This window comes from Pogona vitticeps, chromosome 9 (genome assembly GCF_051106095.1).
Source record: "Pogona vitticeps strain Pit_001003342236 chromosome 9, PviZW2.1, whole genome shotgun sequence".
NCBI classification, from domain to species: Eukaryota; Metazoa; Chordata; class Lepidosauria; order Squamata; family Agamidae; genus Pogona; species Pogona vitticeps.
The window spans coordinates 26,681,113-26,701,424 of NC_135791.1; the positions used below are offsets into that span (position 1 = coordinate 26,681,113).

General features: G+C 55.9%; 1 protein-coding gene across 5 annotated transcripts; it reads right to left on the reverse strand.

Annotated features, from left to right (window-relative positions):
• Nucleotides 1–555: 555 nt before the first annotated feature.
• On the reverse strand, nucleotides 556–19,669 carry NUMBL (NUMB like endocytic adaptor protein). Of its 5 annotated transcripts, none has more exons than XM_072979631.2 (9): nucleotides 19,563–19,669; nucleotides 9,907–10,052; nucleotides 9,114–9,188; nucleotides 7,239–7,313; nucleotides 6,594–6,734; nucleotides 4,574–4,772; nucleotides 3,743–4,024; nucleotides 3,246–3,422; nucleotides 556–3,117 (listed from the first exon to the last, which is right to left on the reverse strand). In XM_072979631.2, exons 2-9 carry the CDS (start codon nucleotides 10,030–10,032, stop codon nucleotides 2,498–2,500), a joined length of 1,695 nt encoding a protein of 564 aa, XP_072835732.2. In that variant the 5' UTR covers nucleotides 10,033–10,052; nucleotides 19,563–19,669; the 3' UTR covers nucleotides 556–2,497. The 5 variants fall into 5 exon arrangements, with proteins under 5 accessions (XP_072835732.2, XP_072835730.2, XP_020642941.3 ...); XM_072979629.2 differs by lacking the exon at nucleotides 19,563–19,669 and adding an exon at nucleotides 19,311–19,464; XM_020787282.3 differs by lacking the exon at nucleotides 19,563–19,669 and adding an exon at nucleotides 18,402–18,799.
• Between the last annotated feature and the right edge of the window lie 643 nt (nucleotides 19,670–20,312).

Below are 20,312 nucleotides of genomic sequence, written 5' to 3' on the forward strand. Positions count from 1 at the left end.
AAGAAAAGCGGCCCAGCCTTCCTGGTGGAGAAGCAACCCCCCCCCGGAAGGAAAAATGGACAGCTGGTTCTGCTCCTCCGCGGCCCCGGCTTTGGTCCGCAGCAGCACCAGCCTATCGGAACTCATCAATTCTGGGAAAGCGTGCAGAGGGCAGCTCCGGGCACAAGCAGGAGGCTGGCTGGCCGGGCAGGAGACACGGTTTGGGGGGGGGGGAAGGTGTTTAAATCATAAATAAAAGGAGTGGGAAAGGCTTTGAAATGGAGCCGCACCAAGACCCCTCTCAGGGGTGGATTAATTATCTGTTTCATTGTGCAAAAGGGGGGGGGGAAGCAGGCTACACCACAGAGCAGAGCCGGGCCTGGGCAATAGACTTGGGGTGGCCTTGATCTTGACGGGCGGATTCTGACCCCCCCCCCCCCAGCCTTGTTTGGTTGTTCAATGTAAAAAAATAAATAAATTTAAAAAAGGCTTGTTCTGGAAATAAGTTTAAGCAGCAAAAGGTCAGCAGATTTCAGCGGCCTTTCGAAGGAGACACACGCACAAATTCAACACTGGTTATTATATTACTGGCTTTATTTGTTATTTATTTTATAATACAAATAGGCGGGATACTTTGATACAAAACATTTGGAAACAAGGTAGAAAACACCTCCCCCACCCCCGTCCCCTCCCATTTTTATATCCAGGCAGTTTTGATTGGCAAAGGAGACCTTTTCTTTCATTACCTCGTGTTCATGCAGCCATTGGGGGGACGGGATGGGGGAGGGTCGGGAGGGAGGGGGGTATGCTTGGGAGGCCCCCCAAGGAATGGTAACACCCCCACCCACCCCCCAGCCTCCCCCTTTTACTCCCTTAAGTGCTCGGGGCTTCTTCCACCCAAGACGCTCGGCTTCCCAGGAGGCAGGGGTGAGACCGGCTCCTTGAACCCAAACCTGCAGTCCAGCCGCTCCACGGGGAAGGGGCTGGCACAGCCCCCTGGCAGCCCACCTGCCCGCCCCGTGCCACAGCAAAACCACCCACAAGAGGCAGCTCCCCCCCCCGGGCGAAAAGCCTCCTCCACCGTTCTCCCCTCGTCTCCCTGCAGCTACTCTCTAAAGCTTACCTTTTGCACACCTTGGAAACCAGGTGCCACCTCGTTTTGTCACCCTCTTCCACTCCCCCCCCCCAATCCCGCCACGTCATCTCCGATATTTGATTCTGAGGCTGTTTTTCAAAAGAAGACAACGCCAATGCCGTTTACTTGCCAAATTCAGTTCTTTAGTACCTAGCAAACTATTTTCCACCACCCTGGCTGTGGTCGGTTTGTAGATGGGGTGGCAGGTTAGAGAGCCGCCACTGGACCCCCTGCCCCCCCCCCCATACCCATGCACAGAATTGGGGGTTACCCTACAGGCAGCTTCACGGCCGCCGCCACCAGACAGACAAGGAACTCCTGCGACCCCGGATTAATTCCTCCCGTTCTCCCCCCCCCCCCCCGTGCACCAGGTATGGGTCCCAGCAAAGCCTTCTGGCCGGAGGAGAGCCGAGGCCAAGCCCAAAGCCCTGGACAAACTAAGGAGTGAGAACATAGGGGAGGGACGGGTTGGCCTTGAAACACCTCCCCCCCCCAAAGATGCTCCTGGCAGTCCCCACAGGCGGGCACTTTCCCCCTGATTGGGTCATCTCCCTCCTCCCCCCCGGGGGGCTGTGAAAAAAGTTCTTCATCTTAGGAACACGCTGTACGGCTCCCCCAGGAAAAAGGTGGTGGGTTTTGCATATACAAAAAGAAATATATCTATATTTATATATATTTGACTATTTGGGAGGTTTTACTGGCCTTGCAATCGGACACAGTGGCGTTTCGGGAATGGGTTTTGTGGGAGGGGGCAGCCGGGAAGGAGTAAAGCATGAGGTTCTGTAGCCTCTTCAGAGAGGGAAAAGGAGGGAAGCCCGGAGGGGGTGGCGCTTGTGGCACCAGGCCAGCTGGGCCAGCATTAACCCCCCACGCAAGGGATTCTGGAGGAGGCAGGAGAGACCCCTCCAGCGCCCAGACCCACCCCTATCCCCTCCACCCCAAAGGGAGGGCGAAAAAGGGGAACCCACCTGTCTCCCTCAGTACCACTTGTCTGACGAGAGGAAAGGTCCACCAGAACTGTTCTGGAAGTATCCTAAAAACAACAGCTCCTGGAAGGAGCTCAGAAACCCTCACCGCCACCCGAAGCCCCTTTCCCCTCCGCCCCCACTCAGGTGGCCCAGGCGGTCCCTCACAGACTCTCTCTCTCTCACACACACACCCTCCCGCTTTGTTCCAAGCCGGGACCCCCGCTGATTGGAGGGCACGGGGACCATTCTCTTAGCTGCAGACCGCAGGATCCCGAAGGCAATCCAGATTTCAAGGTGGAGAGCGAGCGGAGAGGAGCCACAGAGCAGACCCCTTGCGGGGGAGGGCAGTGCAGGTCGGAGGTCGGAGGGGGGACAAACACACACCTATATCGTCCAGTCCCTCAAGGTGTGGCGGTCACAGTTCGATTTCAAACGTTTTCTGCCGGTCGCCAGCGAAAGGGTTCGGGGAGGTGGAAGGGGCCGTGCTCTCGAGAGCGGCCCACTGGGCTTCGAAGGGGTCGGGGGGTTCCTGGCGGGGGGGCGGCGGAGCCGGCGGGCTCTGCTCGGCAGGCCAGGCCGTCCCGTTGGCCTTGGGCCACGCCGGCCCCAGCAGGTTCTGAGGGAAGGGACTGGCCTTGGCCCCCAAGCTTGTGGAGGGCGCCTGGGTGGCCGAGCAGAAGGCGTTGGCCACCATCTGGGAGGGGGTGATGCCCACCACGGGCACACTAGGAACGGTGGCGGCGTAGGGCATGGCTGGAGGGTAAGGGGAGCCCATGGGCAGGAACGTGGGTGGCAGGTGGGGTGGAATGAATATGCCCAGGGGTGGAGGGGCTGCGTCATAGCCCAGGGGGAAAGCGGGCATCGCCACGGCCACCTGTGGCTGTTGCTGTTGTTGTTGCTGCTGTTGAGCCTTGGCAGCTTTGGCCACTTCCTCCAGCCAGCGCTCGGCCTCCGAAGGCGTCCGCTTGTGTCCCGGCTGGAACGGGGGTGTCGCGGGGGCTCCCGAGGAAGAGCTGGTTGTCCACATGGGCGGCCCTGCGGTCAGCAACACAAGGGGCACAGAAAGCCGGGCTGAATTACGGCCCGCTAAACTGGAGGCGCACGCGCCCACAACACCACTGTGTGGCAAAAAGGATCCCCCCCACCCCGCCTGCAGAGCATACCTGGGCTGCTGGTGCCCGCTTCCATGGGCACGGTGGCTGTCGGGTGGCCGAGGGCGCCCCCCAGAGGTGCAACGTTGCTTGGCTCTCCGGGCGGCTGGGCAAGGGAGGTGTCGATCTGGCTACAGAGGGCGGTGATGCCGTCTGAGTCCCCGTTGGGGGTGGGCTCAAGTTCAATCACTGGGAAAAAGCAAGGAGGCAGGGAGGGAAGAAAAAGAGGGAGGATGTGGTTCAGAAGAGGGACCCGTTGGAAAAAGGAGCCTGAGTCAGACCGTTGTGCCATTTGGCCAGGATTACCGGCTCTGGTTACCGCCTCCCACCCTCGAGGGAAAGCTGCCCGCCCTTTCCTCAAGATGGGGATTGAACTTGCAAAGTCGGATATGCAGAGCAGAGACTCGAACTCTGAGTCTGCAACTGCCTCCCGTCTCTTTTTGGCATGGCCCTCTCAGGCCTACCCTGGCCACCGGCCTCCCTCCCTCCCTCCCTCTGAGGCTCCTCACCGGCATCGTCCGTGTGCCCCTTGCGCTGCAGGGTGGACGGCAGCTCGTTCAGCCGCAGGGAGAGCTGCCTCTTGAAGGGAGAGTTCTTCTGGCTCAGGGTGGGGAACCCCCGGAAGGAGCCCTGCCGCACCAGCTGCTCCAAGGGGGCGTGGCGGCGGGGGATGGCGCGCGCGCCCCCTGCTTCGGCCTTCTCTTCTGGCGACGTGGCCCCTTGGGGTGGAGAGGCGCTGCCGGGCTGGGCGGGGGCCGGGGGAGGCGCTGAGGGCACCTTTGCCGCTTCAGCTGCAAAAAGGAGGACAGAAAACGTGGCAGGCTTGGGGGGGGGGGTTGGCACCTGCAGCCTCACATCCCTTCCTTGTTCATTTGCTTCACTTCTTTAAAGCATTTCCAAACACAGCCGATGGAGATGAACGCCGTCACAAGACGGTTCACCCAATAAAAGTCAGAACAGCACTACAAGATTTACCATCTGTTTTCATGGAGACAGGAGGATAGGCTGATGGTTACAAAAGACACAAGCAACCCATCTGATGCTTCAGGGTTGTTGTGTTTTTTTTAAAAAAAATTGGAAGCTCCAGATGGGTTGCTTTTGTCTTTCTTAATCACCAGCCTCTCCTTCTAAACTGGCCTCAGACGTCTTCTTTGCTTCTCAAAGAGAAAAAACACTACATTTTGTGGAGAGGCATCTTTGCACAAATTGCAGTCTTGTTTTGTGCCCAGAGGTCCTAAACAATGAAGAGAAGGAGCCGAGGGCCTGTTTTCCTGTCCCCGTTTCAAAGGCTGCAGGCAGTGCCCTGAGCCCAGGGAAAACAGACAGCAGCAGATGCCTACCTTTCTTCCGGTCCTGTGGGGGCCGTGCCCCTGAAGGGCGGCCAGCCGGAGGGCCTGGCAGGCGGAAGGAGCCTTCCCGAGCAAAACTGGTACGGGTGGCATCAAAAGAGGCAGTCACCCCGCACTCTTTTTCCCGCTTCTGCTTGCGCTCCAGGCAGGCGGCAAAGGCACATCCCACGGCGTGGCTCAAACGTTCACCCTGCACGGCGGGAGGGAAGTGTTAGGAGAGGGAGATTGAAGTGGGAGGGGAAGAGCAGGAGATACACAGATAAGCACACCATCAAGGCCACCTGGTGGGACTCAAAGCACCTGCCGGCGGCAACGTGAAGCAAGCTGGTGGACCCCCCCTCTTGCTTTCCTTGTGGCACCTGCCCGATGCCCCCCCCAAAAGGCTTCTTCACCCAGCATAAGATCCGATGGACAGCACGGGCAGCCCTCAGAGGGCAAGGTGGTGGAGGGCCAGCTGAGACTGGACTCAATCCAAACAGCCCAGGGATGTTTGGAGTGAGGGAGGACAGCCCCCCCCCTTTGGCTAGCTTTGGGCCCCCTGTAGTGGTTGTCTCCCTGGGTTGGAGGAGGTTTGGATCTGGCATAGCTCAATTCCTCTCTTCATCTACCCCCCCTCTTTTTTTTTAAGATCCTTCTGCTAGCAGGTCCTAGCTGGCACCCATGTTCTGTTGGCAGATCTGCTAACCAGCTGATCTGTGAGATCAGCCAGTGGAAGGGTGTGTGTGTGCGCACGTCAGTATGAAGATGTTTCTGACGGAAGGAGAGGCTTCAGCCTATTTCAAACTCCCTACAGACCACAGGGCATTGTTGAGTAACGGTGACACTGCCCAATAGAGACAAATCCATGGAGGAAAGATCAGTATCTCCTGGACTCCAGATGGACTGCAACTCCCAGAAACCTTCACCACTAACCAGGATTTCTGGGAGTTGTAGTCCAAGAACATTTGGCAACCCAAGGCTGGGAACCAACATGCAAGAATTTACAGATTTTTTTTAAAAAAAATCATACCATTGTAAAAAAAAATCCAAGGTGATTAAAAGTTAAAGATTCAGTAAAAGAGGCTTATTTTATAAAGAAGCCACTATGTTTTATTCAGGAAGGTGTAAAGCTAAAAATATATCCAAAACATGAAAATAAGTGCAAAAGATACTTCATGGGTTTGTTTTGATTCTCTTTATGATGGAGACACATGTGTAGGCGAATTAGCAAATTTTTGAAAAATATATTTGACAAACGAAGAAGCGAGCGCTGGAGATTGAGGTAAAACATTGTTCTTCATAATGACTGTGCCACGAAAAGCAAGAGCCACACCAGATGCAGCAGAATTTATAATACCACTGTTAAAGATGGGGCGTAGAAGAACAGGATCAGCAAATACTATAGTCTAAAAACCTTCCTTAAAAAGGAATTGCTATGAGATGGAGGGTAAGACAGGATTCCCTCCAGAGGGACATCTAGCGGTTCATGGTGGGAACCAGGGCGCTAGACGCAGCTCCTTGAGGATCAGGACTCTGCTTACATCCTTATTACAGTGGCGCAGTCTTACTAATCCGGAGACGAGAGAGTGCTTTTGCCCCTAAAATTATGTTCACTATAGTTTTGCCTTGAGTCCTTTTAAGGAAAAAGGCAAGGTAAAGTTATTTTAAATAAATAAACAAACTACTAACATGTTGCCTAGTTTTTTTTCTAACAATAACTGAAAGAGCAGGGCTGCATTGCAAGCTTTAAAGCTAGCCAGGTTTTCTTTTTCAACTCTACAGATGGAGCAATATGGCCTGAACTCTGTAAGAAATCCAGTGGCTCAAGGGTTCTGTTCTTGGGTACAACTTCTCAGAGGGCAGGATAGTTCAGTGAGAATTTAAGCCACTTTTAAGGATTCTTCCCAGACAGAGTGAAAGCCACCAGAGCTTTGATGATTTCAAGGAAGAGGAAGAAGCCTAAACGCACATGCACGCTTTGGCCTTGCGGATGCAGGCGGAAACCCAGCTGTGCCCCCCAAATGCCACCCACCGAGTCTTTCAGGGCCAGGAAGCAGTGGCAGATCCAGCGGCGTGTGGTGCCATCGCGGCAGATGTAGGAAAAGGCCTTGTCGAAGTTGCGATCCGGGGCGCAGAAGGAAACCTTCTCGATCGTCTGATCCACAATCAGATCCTGAGAGAGGCAAGTAGGCCAAAGAGGTCAAGAGAACAACTTTCCTCCCGGTCGAGAGAGGGCAGCTTCCAGCCCACCTCGAAGCCACGTCACCCAATATGCTCCATGAAGAGAGAACAAGCATTCTGCACATGCTCTGGGCCATCCTTCATCACGATACAGCCTTGCTCTAGCCTTGTGTGCCTTTTGGCGCATGAGGGACACTGAGGAATGGCATAAGGGCCAACCCATGCGTCTTTTGCCATCCAAACTGGAAGGTCAAAATGGACCTGAGAGACGAGCATTTCAACAGCAGCAACACATCGAGTGATTGTTTTTTCCTGTCTCTGAAGGCATCAAGATGGAGCAGGCTTTCTTCAATAGGCCTCACAAGATTACAGACCTCACCCTCCCCACACACACACACACACACACTACAAGCCCACAGTGAGGGAAACCCTCTGAATGAACAATCAACATTAGAAGAGGGAACACAGGTTCGTGTCCTCTTTCGATTGGCCCTACCTTGGTCTTATCGTCTACGACGCGCAGCCCATCAGCCGAGACCCAAAGCACAGCCTTGACAGATTTGCGACCGCTCTGTTCGGACCAAAAACAGGAACAGCACAGTTAGGGAGGAAAGGCCAGGCCAAAAAAACATCTAAAAACCAAAAACAACGCAACCCGACTATAGATTTTTTTTTCTCGACAGGAAGAAAGAATAGTCCTTTTTATGGGCAGGGAGGGGCTTCTTCCTCCATGACCATCCATCAAAGATGCCCCCACCTCATGCCACCTTCCTAGCCAGGTCATGAGGCCACAGACAATGGCCATGTCGGACTTCCTCTGGATGCATTCACACATTCCATGTATTTGGCACTTAAAAACAAAACGACAAAAATAGTAATTTCGAAACAAAATTCTACAGGGAAAAATGTACAATAGTCTCCGATACCAAGCAATCTAATGGTAAAACTTTTCATCACTCATTCTTCTTCCTTCCCTTTCTCATTTCTTTCATTAAGCACAATATTAAAAGGTTTCTCGCTGAGGAGCAAGAGGTTGGGGGTTCGATTCCCTGCTTTACCCTCCTTGACACGGGCTGGACTCCAAAATGACAAAGCTATCAAGCAGTTCTTGGAAAAGTCTGGACGGCACTCTTAGGTTCGCTTTGGAGATGAAACAAACTTCCTTTCCTGGTAGGGTGAGACAGGCCATTGTTAAGCCAGAGTCCGTCCGCTGATAATGCACAGTGGATCGCAGGGGGACTGAGCGAGAGAAGGTGAGGGGTTAACAGAGCTGGAGAAAAGAAGTTTGTTCAGAAGAGAAGGGCGAAAAAGGAGTTTTCAAAAAGACAGACCTGCTTGTTTGTCTCAGCCGGCCCTAACAAAAGCCAAACAGAACTTTAGAAAACAGAAACAAAAAGGGGAGCTCAACGAAAACATACTTCTGCAGCCTTTAGAAGAGGACGATTGTTCAGTTTAAATCTACCTACAACTTTTTCAATAAGTGGAAACGTTTGTCTCGAGGAAAAAGCAATGTATCAAGGATTCATAGGGTATGTGTGGTTTTTTAACTTTACTCTCTTGGACTGCAGGTGGCAGCAGAGTTGGCCTTCCTCACTTGAGGCCCTTCAAATGCCCCAGCTGGGGTGGAGCATGGGAGCTGTTGTCCCGCCCGGGACTGGAGGGCACCAGGTCTGAGAAAGTCGCTGGAGAAATATTCCCTCTTCACTCTCATGCAAAGCCTCCTAAGCCAATCCAGGTTTGACTTCTTCTGCTCAAAGAGGAGGAGGAAGCGGCCTTTCCAAGCATTCCTGGATAGCAAAACCCATGTGCCCCAGACGGCAGCACCAACGGCCAAGGAGCATGGGAGTGGCACACCAGCACCTCCGAAAGGGGTCACGCGTCCAACTTCCCCATCTGCGCTTTAGTGCTACAGAAATACTCGTGGATTAACAAACATAGAAAAGTGGGCTCTTAGAGTGATGTGAGCCAGGATCTTGATCAATCAAACACACACATGAAAAGAAATGCTACCTGCTCTTTAGAAATCTTGTGATGGCCTCTGAATCATATGAATAAAAAGAGATTGTTTATAAGCCTCCCTTTTGCCAGTCTGACGCATTTTAAGGATCCACCAGACAAAGCGACGGAACAGCCGCCAGGACCGATGGCGAGCACTGCCAGAGAGTGGCAGGGCTAGGAAATACTGCCTTTTCCGGCTTCATTTCCCAGAAACACCCCCCACCCCTCTGGCATGGCCCCTGGGGGATGAATCCGAACAAGCAGCCACCCTGCGATTTATCTCAGAGGCCAGCAACAGGATAAAGGCAGGACCCGGGGGGGGGGGGAGCTCACCAGGGCCTGCCTCCGTGTCCTGCAAGCGCCCGAGACTCACCGCTTTTAGCTTCTTCACAGCTTCTTCGCAAACATGCATCCCCCGGGACTCCTCCACCTCCGCGTGGCCCAGGTACTGCAGGGGGAGAAGAGTTTTAGGGACAAGGGTCTTGCCCGTCCCCCCCCCCACTGTTCCCTCCTTATCACGACTCATCAGCTGTCGAAACACTCCTTCTGGGCCCTTGCTATGGAACAGCTGCTCCCGGTTGAGCCCATCCTTTTGTTACTCAGCAGCAATTATTGGGCACCCTGCATGTGCTCAGAGGCACTCTCATTTATTGACTGACAGCGTCCTGTGCCTTTCCTCAAAGCCTAGCTTTCAAAGTGGTCCTCCAGCCCATTCAAAGCAAAGGTGTTCCCTCTTCCACCGGGAGAAAGCTGAGCTCGGGGTTTCATAGGTAAGCCGTAAAGGGCCTTGCCAGCTTCTCCCCAGGGGTTCCCCTGCTAAAAAGGTATGGAAGGGTATGAAAGGCAGTTGAAATAGCAGTTTCACATTCTAAATGTTCATTGGTTACTTGCAGTAATTCGGCCTATGTTTGTTTTAAGGTCCTGCGGTAAAAGACAGAAAACAGACAAATAGGAGGTGGCCTCTGAAGAAGAGAGGGAATCAACCCACGGCTAATCTCAGGAAATCCTGGGTGAGCAAGAGGTGGCCAGAGGCCAAAGCCGGGAAGAAGATGCCAGGCTTCCTCTTGGAAGAGAGCTTCTGAACCAAACGTACACTTCCAAAGGGCAGGACACAGCCCTAAACAGGGACCCAAAAATGCAGGCATCGGACGCCTGCGGCCACTCACCCGCACGGGGAAACTGCAGCGCCCCTTCCTCACGGCTTCCTCGTCCGCCTGCCACTGGTGGGGTCGGCTGGCCTCCGGGACATACGCCGGCTTCTTGCGTCTCAGACTCTGCCGCAGCTTGTTCATTGCTGACCCCGGTGGGCCTCCTGCGAGCGGGGAGGAAGAGGGCTGAGGGGTGGCGGTTAAGAGGCGGCGGGCCCCAAAGCCTAGGAGAAAGGAGGGCTGGGATTTCTAAAAGCAAAGGGGGAGGGGGAAGGGCAGGGCTCGGGCGGGGGGGGGCGCACCAGTAGGGCCTGTGACAGAGGACCCAGCCTGCAAAAGGACTCCCCCCCCACTCTCTGCCAGCTATGGAGCTACTACATGCCAAAATAGAAAACAAAATCCAGGAATGCCGGCTGACGGGGGCCTGGCAGAGAAAAACAAGGCTCCCCCCACCCACACCAAACCTCCCTGCCTCCAACCTTTCCTCTCCTTCCTTTCCTCTTCTGCAAACACGGAGATGAGTCTCCCGCGTACTCCCCAAGATCAAAGTGGCTCCAGACGGGCTGCCTTCTCCGTTTCTGAACATCCTCCCCACCGTTTGATCTCACCCCCTCTGATTGAACTGGGGCATCGCGAAGCCAACAGACAGAGAGAGGAGCTCCGTGGCCTTCAGCCTGCAAGGAGCCTGGCCTGAAACTGTCTGTGTGGAAGCTAAGCCTCCTTCCCCTGATGAGCAGAGAGGGGCGGCTGACGGAAAGCACTCCATGCATGCTCTGAAGCCCCCTCGCAAGGGCGAGTCCTGCCACTGAACACCCGGCTCCAGGCTGGAGTTCTAGTGTGAATTAAGCCCTCCTTTCACACTGACGAGGGAGCCCTACGAGTGTGAGTTGCAGCCCTCCCGGTGTGGCCTGAAGAGGCCTGTTTCGAGACCCCCTTCCCCTCCCATTCTGATTGCCCAGAGGTCTGCCAGTTGCCTCCGGAATCAAGCCCCCCCCCCAGCCTGCGGTCGGGGGGGGGGGGCTTCTCTTCTCTTCCAGGCAGTGCCTGCTTTTCTGTGGCCCAGCACAACCCTTGGTGTAATCTATATCCCACATTATTATCCCAGTGATAAGAATAAAGATGATGATAATGCAATAATAGGAAAGGAAATCCACTTTTTGCTACTTTTCAAAAAAAAAAAGCGCTACTTTTTGGCTACTTTTTATTTCAACTAAAAGTTTACACAACTCTGTCCTGGTTGATGGGAGGCGGCCCGGCAAAAGTGACATCCGATACTCAAACGCCCAGAGCGGCCGCCTCTCATCTCACAGATGGCCCGGGCCATTAAATCAGCCCCACAGAAAATAGCCAGTGCAGACGACAACCTGGGGGTCCCTTTTGTGCCGAGCGTGTGCCCCACACAATGGCCACAAAGCAAAGCTACCCGCCCTTGCTCCTCCTTCCAACCTCCAGTCCCCATCCCCTCCCCCCCACACACACACACACTGTGGAGATGCACAAAAGGGTTCCAGACGCCAAACAAGTCTCACCACCACCCCCACCCCCACCCCGCGCCCCGGACCAGCCCCAAATGACTCTTGTGCATTTGTGGAAGCAGGATTTGCTTAAGGGAGGAGAGAATGGAGGAACACCCCCCCTCCCAAGCAAATTTCTAAGGAGACGGAGGCCTGGCTTTTAGAAAAGTCAAACTTGCTTTTGCAACAGCTGCCTGGGAGGGAGTAGGAACAAAAGGGGCAACATGAGCAACCCCCCCCATCGGGCAGGACAGCTGCCCCTGAATGGCATGGGGGGAGCCCCCAACAGCTGTGTGTGTCCTGACCCCCATCTTCACCCCGCCTCCCACCCAGCTTAAGCACACCAGCTGTAGCGGGACCGGGCAAACACTTGGCGAATGGTGGTGGGGGGGTTGTTTCCTTAGCTGCTGCCAGAGTGAATGCCCCCCCTCTCCGGCTGGCACACAAGGCAGGCGGCTGGGGGTTTCAGAGAGTCGCTTCAGCAGATGGGAGCCATTCCCAGACAAGCAGAGAAGGGAGGGGGTGGGGAGCGGTCTCTCGTCCAAATGAAGGTTGGGGGGGCAGGAGGGAAAAGACAGCCTCGGCCAGCCTGGGGACCCCAAGGCCAGGAAGAAACTGGTGTGATGCAGCTGAATTAAAAAAAAACCTCTTTCTGATGGCTGGGAATATCTAGGAATGTTCTTGGATTGAGAGAGTGGCCGTGGAAGAGGTACCAAGGTGAACGGACAAAGTCCAAGAAGAAATATATTCATAAAACGAAAAGTATAAATTGTTATGGGGGGATAATTCAGGATAAAATGCAGGGGGAGGAAAGAGGAGAATGTGCCAGCTGATGAAACTGGGACGCTGATTTGGATGCCAGAAAATATTGCTTTGAGCTGCGGCTCCTAGAAGCAGTAAATCAGGAATGGGGGGGGGGGGAGAGAGAGAGAAACTATAAACAAAACTGGACTGACCCATCACGGCTACCACAGCGCAAGCAGCTGCAGAGATATACTTTTTATCTGGAAGACGAACCCTATACCCTGGACTAAGATCCTCTCTATTGTAAGGATGCGTCCTTGGTGATCAAGGCCAAGATGTGAAAGGTGGACAGTGAAGAAAGCGGATAGGAAAAAAAAATTGCTTCTTTTCAAATGTGTTGCTGAAAGAGAGCTTTCCGGATGCCCTGGGCTGCCAGAAGGACAAACAAGTGGGTCCCGGATCAAATCAAGCCTGAACTCTCTCTCTGGAGGCAAAAAATGCTGAAACTAAGGCTGTTCTTCTTTAGGCCCATCGTAAGAAAGCAGGATTCTCCGGAAAAGACAAGAATGCTGGGAAAGGCGGAAGGCAGCAGGAAAAGAGGAAGACCCAATGCTAGATGGACTGGCTCCCTAAAGGAAGCCAGAGGGTTGAGTTTGCAGGAGCTGAGCAAGGCTGTTGACATTCGGGAGCCCTCTCATCCATGGGGTCACCCTAGGTTGGAGTCACATAACAAGAAGACCCCCCACCTTATCTCAAAAGTTAGCAAGTTTAGGCTTTGCTAATCCTCGGAGGGGGGGAGAATCCCAGCTGAGGATCTGGAAAAGCACTGCTAGCAGTCAGTCAACCGCACTGCCTATCCAGAGTTCACAGGGCCAAGGAGGAACTCACTCACAGAAGCCAGCCTCTGATATTCTTAAGTCCCTCTTTCTATCAGGGCAGGTTCATAGGTTCAGGCACCTTCAGGTATGGTTGCTCCGCAGCTGCACCTTTTGACAGAAACGCACCTTGGCCTGCCAAACAAATTGCATACCCAAGGAGCCCATGCCTCTCTGCCGGGAGGGAGGGAGGGAGGGAAGTCACGGTGGGGCACAACTCCCCACGATCACACACACAAGGCTTTGGCATCACTCAGTAACGGGCCCCAACTCTTCCTCCCTCCCCCCATTCCGCTGGTAAAACAGAAACAGCACACCAACCGTGTGGACGCAGATCCATTGCATGGGTTAAGAACCGGCTTTTTCGTCGTCCGCTGGTGCCAAGAAACGGCTTGGCGTTTGGATCCTCTCTGCCCTGTAGCTTGACTCGCTCAGTTAAAAAAGTGGGTCACGGCTTCCCCATTCGAGAGCAGCCTTTATTCCCGCGTACCTGCTCCCCATCTGTGCTACAAGCAGGGGAGGGGAGGGGGGGCTCTGCTGAAAGCCCCCTCCCCTCCAAAGTCAGGCAGTTCATGCTTCCCTTTGCTCCACCCCACACTTTTCAAAACAGTTACTCAGAGGACCAAGACGGAAAGGGAAAAGGGGGGGGCAGCCCCTCCCTGGCCCCTCCTGCACTCAAAACCCTGCTCGAAATGGGGAAACCACCGAGGATTCTCTTCCAGGCTGCAGCTTCGGGACCCTTGCAAGCCAATCCCGCGGGGGTCATCAGAACAGTCTTCGCTTGAGCCAGACCCCCCCTCTCCCCCGCTACTCAGCCCCAGGGGGGTGCTGACACTGACCAGCAGTTCTGGCCCTCCAAGGCTGTGGGCAAGGTTCTTTCCTCGCCATCCCTGGCCTCCGTTCCCTCCTGGCCTCTCATCTAAGCACTCCTCGGGCCTGATCCGGCTCTGCTTTCTAAATCGGATGAGCTCTATTGCCTTCAGGGTAGTATGATGCTCACAAAGGATGTGGTCCTCCCTCCCTCCCTCCCTCCCTGCACATCCCCTCCAGTTTCCCCCTCCAACCTGGCCATTAGCCTAACAGCTTTTCTCTGCCTCTGTCCTCTCTTCCCGATCACTCAGCTGATTCAGAGCCAGTGTGCCAGAGTGGGGAGAGATTCACGGCCATTATCAATGCCCCTTGGAACAGGAGGGCTTCCCCAGAGAGAGCCAGGCAGCCAAAGGATGGCCCAGCTCAGTTCTATCGGCTGCTGATCTTGGCAACAGAAGAGGAGGGAGAGCAGCTGTGACCGTCCCGAGGGGGGGCAGTTCAGAGCCGAGTCCGGTGCTTTCAGGCCAGCTGGGGGTACAAGGCCACAGTAGTTGCCTCCTGCCTCGGAGGTGCTAACGGTCAGGAGTGGCTCAGAAGCCGTGAAACGCAGCAGATGCATTTAAAAGAACCGAACAGGGGTGGCTCGGAAAGACCTCTGGTCATTTCAGGCCACGCGGATCCTTCTGACCATCCCTCCCTCTGTTCAAAGGAGATACGGGGTGGTTTAGGAAGGTAAGATCCATTGCCCAGGACAGCCCGGGACCAAGGGCATCCCTACCGCTCTGGCCCAGATCCGGGATCTCCCTGTGTGCCTCCCCCCTTCGCCCGGGAGCCACCCATCCTGCAACCAGGGCAACAAATGTATTTCCCTGCTTGCTGATAAACAGCCTCTCTGTTCAGCCAAATATCAAAATCAGAGAGCAGAAGGAAGACAGAAAAGATGCTCCCACTCACGGAGGCCTGGAGAGGGGTCCATTGTTCTCGTCACCCTCTGCGCCACCCAGAAATGGCACAGGCCAAGTTGCCAGGAGCGCTGTGGGCTCTGATCTTGTGGGTCGGCAAGACCCCGGGGGGCCAAGGCCTTCTGAGAGGAAGTGGACCCCTTTCCCTGTACTGGACACCCTTCCTCAGACAGGCAAAGCAGCCGAGACAGGGAAACTGAGCCTCTACCCCGGCCTTTCCAGACAACCGGCCCCTGGCTTTTCCCCCACGTCCTCTGGCAGGCAGCAGCCCCCCACTGAAGACTTCCATCTCCGATGGACCCCCGTAAGCAATGTCAGCCCCAACCCTGCTTAGAACTTGGGGAGGTATTTAGTCTCTGGGAGTGTCCAGGTCTCAGATTCCCCACTCCTCGGGGCTGCTTCTGGGGACAGCAGCCTCAGACCCCTTGCTCGTGTGATAATCCTGTCAACAACCACAGATGGGGGGTGGGTGGAGGTGCAGCCAATAAAAGGCGGAACCAGGAACACAGAAACACACACACCCCCGGGTCCGGTAGGAAGAGCAGGGCCCTGCCTTGCAGAGATGGGGCCGGAAGTCAAACCTCCACCCTGGCCGTGACCACGCTCTTGGCCAAGAGTACAGCCGCCCTGATCCACTGGCCTCCTCCCATCCTTACCGTTACAAGCGTGCCAGGTCTACCTGTTCCAAAGGCCAACGGGCAAATACAAGAATACCCGTCTCTCCCCCACCCACCCCCAAATTGATATCCCGCCCGCCCACCCCCTGCCAAGCGTGCCAGCCTGCTCCCCATACAGCGCTGTGGACAGAAGCCAGGCATCCAGGCCGATCTTCCCTTTCCCCACAGGGGTGCCCTAAGAGGGAGCCCAGAAGTCCTTCCGCTTCTTAAGCAGTGGGAAAGTTGCAACGCAGCAGCAGGAACAGCAGCTGTGCTGCCTCTCCAGAGCTAATTGGGCCTCGTTAATGGGCAGTAATAACTGCGGCTTACGTCCCAACTTCCTGTCGGCTCTGGCAGAGTCTTGGAAGCTATGAACTTGCCTGCCCTTCGGAGTCGAGACGCCAGCGGACAACAATGGCTAAGCCCAACGCAGGGAGAGCCTCCCCTCACTCCCTCCCTGCGCTTGGATGAGTCTCGGCCCAGCCGGCAGCCCAGAGGGGGAAATCGTTCCTCTGGGCCCGTGCAGAGGGCAGTCTCCTCCTCCTGCTATCTCAGACAATCCACAGCCAGCACCCCAGCGCCTGGAGCAAGGTGGCCAGGGAGCTTGGCTCCTCAGCATGACCAAGCTCTCTCTCTCTCCCTCTCCCTCTCTCTCTCTCTCTCTCTCTCTCACACACACACACACACACACACACACACACACACACACACACACACACCCATGAAGGCTTAGAAAATTCTGGGGAGACACAAAAAGGGGATTTGGTCCTGCAACCCACATTATTCTGCTCCCTCACAAGTCCCAAGGAGCCCCTTTTCATCAGCCACCAGTGTTCATCCCTGGCCCTCCTTGGTGGCTGCTGACCCTCCACAGCCTGCCTGTTTCCAGGCCATGTGAGGTTCACTGGATTCTGCTCCTCCTGCTTGGGGGTCCCAGCCCCATGGGGTTCCGGAGCAGGGCACAAACGCCAAGGTCAGTCTCTGGCCGCTTTGCAAGGCTGGGTTGGGAAAGACCCCCAAAGCGCACAAGACGGAAGGCAGCTCCGGGTGGCTGAAAGGGCCTCTGAGACCGTCTCACCCGTCCAGAGCCACCGGGTGGGAACAAACACCGAGGAGAAAGCGCAGAAAGGCAGAGGAGTCTCCGAGCGATGTCCGATGGCTCGTGGGAAGAAGGACCCTCCACGGGATGCAGGAGGAGGGCTGCTTTGCAGTGCCAGGGAGAAGTATGGGAGCACGACAGAGGGTAAGAAAGCTACCTCTGAGTAGATGAAGGTTGTCACTTCCACTTGGGGAGAATTGGGGGCAGGGTGTGTATGCCACGGGCTAAAGTTCCCTCCAAGTTTAAACCCCCCTTTCCTGCCTCTTCCAGATTGAGTGACCCACGCCCAAAGCCCCGCTGCTAGACCATCCTGGGCGAAACAGACTCACAATTTCATCGGCCACAGGACAGCTTTAGTCTCTCTCGCACATGGCATGAAGGGACAGGTCCTCCTGCTGGGTGGACGTGCTTTCCAAGAGGCTAAAGATCCAGGATTCCTTATTCTGGGCAGGTAAGCATTTCCCAGGGGAGGCTCTCTCTGTACATCACAGAACCAGACATCAGCTGATTCTCTTCCCCCCCCCCCCCCAGGAGCCGCTGACACCCACTCTTCTTCCTCAAAGCAAAGTTTTCTCAGAAAATCAGAGGGAAGGAGGAAAGTCCGAGATGAGAGGAGGGAAGCGGGTGGCCAAGCAAGGCTCCCCAATACCCAAACAAATCCTGTGATCCTCAGGCTTGCCCCGAAACCTTTGGGCAGGGGTGCCCCTCGAGATGGCGGTGCCCCTGGCATGGGATGGGGGCCACAGTTTATCTCATGACAGCCACGGCCCCTAGGTATTCCCAAATATAGTATTTCTGGTTTCCTTCTGTGGACAGGTTGCTCCCACCCTCATCCCAAATCCTGGGAGCAACACTGACATTGAACCTTAGATGTTCCTCCCTCTTCCTAGTTTGTTCCTAAAACTCGGGAATCAACAAACATTGATGAAAATAATATGCCTGAGTACGCATACACACGCCACATCCAAGAGTCCCAGGTCTGCTAGGGCCAATGGGGACAAGAAATGCCCTCTGCACATGGTCAGAGGACATGTTTGTTAGTTCCAAAGCCTGGTGTCAAAAGGGTTTAGGGGCCGAGAGGCAAACGATCTCTCCCCCCCCCCCCAAGATGGCAGTTCATAGGCCATGATACCCGGAAGGAAAAAGGAATCTCCCCATTACTCTGTCGTGTGTGTGTGTGTGTGTGTGTGTGTGTGTGTGTTCTGATTCTCTCCCCCAGCAAAAAAAATAAAAATGCAGCATCACCAGGCTGGACTCCACAGTTTGGAGTGACCACCTGTTTGGGAGACCCCAGCAAAAACCATGGCCCTCCCCCCACCTTTGAAATCAACTTGGGGGGCCGGGATTAGGATGGAAAGTTCTTTCACTCACTCTCACTCACACACACACACACACACTCACACACAGAGGGCCTTGTGCCAGCTGGAGCTCAGTCCGAACCCACCCATTTCCCCTTCTTTGCCATCAACACTCCCCAGGGTTGGCTCCTCTCCTCCTACAGAAATAAGGGGATGCGGGGGGGGGGGTGAGGGAACCGGGGGGGGGCAAAGCCAACCCAAGGGCAGAGAGCAGGGTTTGCCTTTGTTTACCTTCAAGGATGCAGAAAAGTCGTTTCAAGAGGAAACCTCCTTTCCCTGGGGGGGGGGAGGCCCCCCAGCGTCTAATCCCTTGGCCTTTCCTCTCCCCTCCTGGCTCCCCAAACAACCTAGCAGAGATCCTGACACCCTATTTCCCACCCCCACCCCCCCAGCCCCAAATCCTTCTTTCCTAATTAGACCACCTCTGGGGATGGTCGATGCAACTCTCGGGAGAAACTCCGGCGAGGGGAGAGCCGGAGGAGCCTGCGATCTCACCTGGAAACATGCAGGGAGGATGATGGAAAAGTTTCTCGAAGAGCCCCTCCCCAAAGGAGGGCTCCACCGCCTTTCCTGCCGCTACGCTGTAGCCGACCCCAGGCCCATGGGGGGAGGCAGCACCCCCTTCTTCCACCCAGACGAGATCTGGGTGGGGCCGATGCTAGAAAAGAGGGAGGAAGGCTCCGAGGCTCCGTCCCCCCCCCCTTCTTCGTGTTGGGTGTGTGTTTGTGTGGATGATGGAGAGGGGGGGGGGATCGGGCTTGCCTTCCCCGAGAGCCACGGAGAAGGAAGGAAAGAAGGAAGCCCAGCCCAGCCCAGCCCTTCCCGGGTCCTGCCGCCGGAGCCAGCGCCCGTCCGGAGGAGAGCCGGATCGGGCGGCGGGGGCGGGGGGCGCCGAGGGGGAATGCAACTCCACCCCCCCCCCACCCGAGCACTCCCGCCCCCGCCACCCGGAAAGGGCTGATCTCCGACGAAGACCGCAAAAAGCCGTGGAAAGGCTATGGCCGGGGGGGGGAAGAGAGGGAGGGTTGCGCGGAGAGGAGGGGGCGGCCTGGGGGGCGCGTGCGGAGGGGAGGGGGAGGAGTGGGCTCTTCGGCTGCTGTCAATGGCCCGCCGAGGGAGGGGGGCCCGACGGATCCCTTGGGAGGCGAGGGGGACGAGGAGGCTTTCGCAGAAATGGGGAGGGGGGAGAGGTCCCTAAACGATGCGCCGCTCCCCGATCCATAATAGGAAGGAGGGAGGGAGGGAGAAGGATGCGCTCCCGGTACGGTCGCCTGGCTCGGCCCCGAGAGAGAGAGAGAGAGACCCCTCCCCAATAGACACATCATCATTCTCCTTCCCTCCTTCCCCCCCCCCCACCCTGGTCCGCAGTGCCTTGCATCGCCTTGCCCCCGTCCCCCTCCTTACCCGGGTGCAGCGGGGGTCCGGCTCAGGCAACACCTCCTCCCGGCTCCGCATCCACGGGGAGCGAAGGGCCCGATCCGCCTCCGCCTCGCCTCCCCCCCCCACACCCTTTTCCCTCCTCCTCCTCCTCCTCCGGACTCCCCGACTGGCTTGCAACGCCGCCGCCGCTGCACGCACGCGCTTTTTCCTCCCGGGGAAACATCCCAGCCCGCCTGGCCACGCCCCTGGCTTGTTAATATGCAAATAGGGACACACCTCCCCGGCCGATGACGCCTCGCCTTCTTCCCCCGACCGTGCATGGCAAACAGAATGCAAATGTATGCGAGCCCCGCCCCCTAGGTTTTGACCCCGCCCCTTTGGGCTCCCGGATTCTGCCTTTTGCAAAGCGGACGTCACACGCCTTGGGTCTCGTCTCCGCGGAGTTACAGTATTTACAAAATGTCTTGGCCCCGCCCCCGGCATGTCATTGGCCCTCCTCTTTCCCATATGCAAATCAACCCGGCCCTCACCGTTTACCCCCCCTTCTGGACCCTTGCCCTAATTATGCAAATCGGGCTTCCTTGACCATTATGTCTGTGCAGAATGAACTCTGTGACGTCAGCCGGGAAACCGATTGTCTGGGACTTTAGGAACCCCTTCCCAGCCTTTCCCCCCCCCCCCCCATCCTGGAAGAAAGAAAGCATGAGGTGGCACAGAAGGCACTCTGCACATGCTCGAGGCTGCCCTTTTCTCAACAACAACAACCCAAAGGAAATTGGGCCAGTCTTTCTGCAGGCTTCCGCTCGCTCCTTGCCCGCCTCTGGGGCTGAGCCCTCACGCCCTGGCCCTGTCGTCCCATCTCATGCTCGCCTGTGGGCATCGTGCTAATCGTGATGCTAATGGTGGCCCAGAGCATGGAACGGACTTCCGAGTAGCCCACTCTGGGGTAGCCACAAGCCGCCCCCGGCAACCCAGCGGTGGATGACATTTGCTCAGCCTCATTCACCTCTCCTGCTATTGCAAACA

What these genes read in the sequence shown, in the direction of transcription:
- NUMBL (XM_078379952.1), bottom strand. An exon ending in CTGTGAAGAAGCTAAAAGCG is followed by an intron (nt 7,314 to 9,113) that starts GTGAGTCTCGGG and finishes TGGTCCGAACAG; the next exon opens with AGCGGTCGCAAATCTGTCAA. An exon ending in CCCACAGGACCGGAAGAAAG is followed by an intron (nt 4,025 to 4,573) that starts GTAGGCATCTGC and finishes TCCTTTTTGCAG; the next exon opens with CTGAAGCGGCAAAGGTGCCC.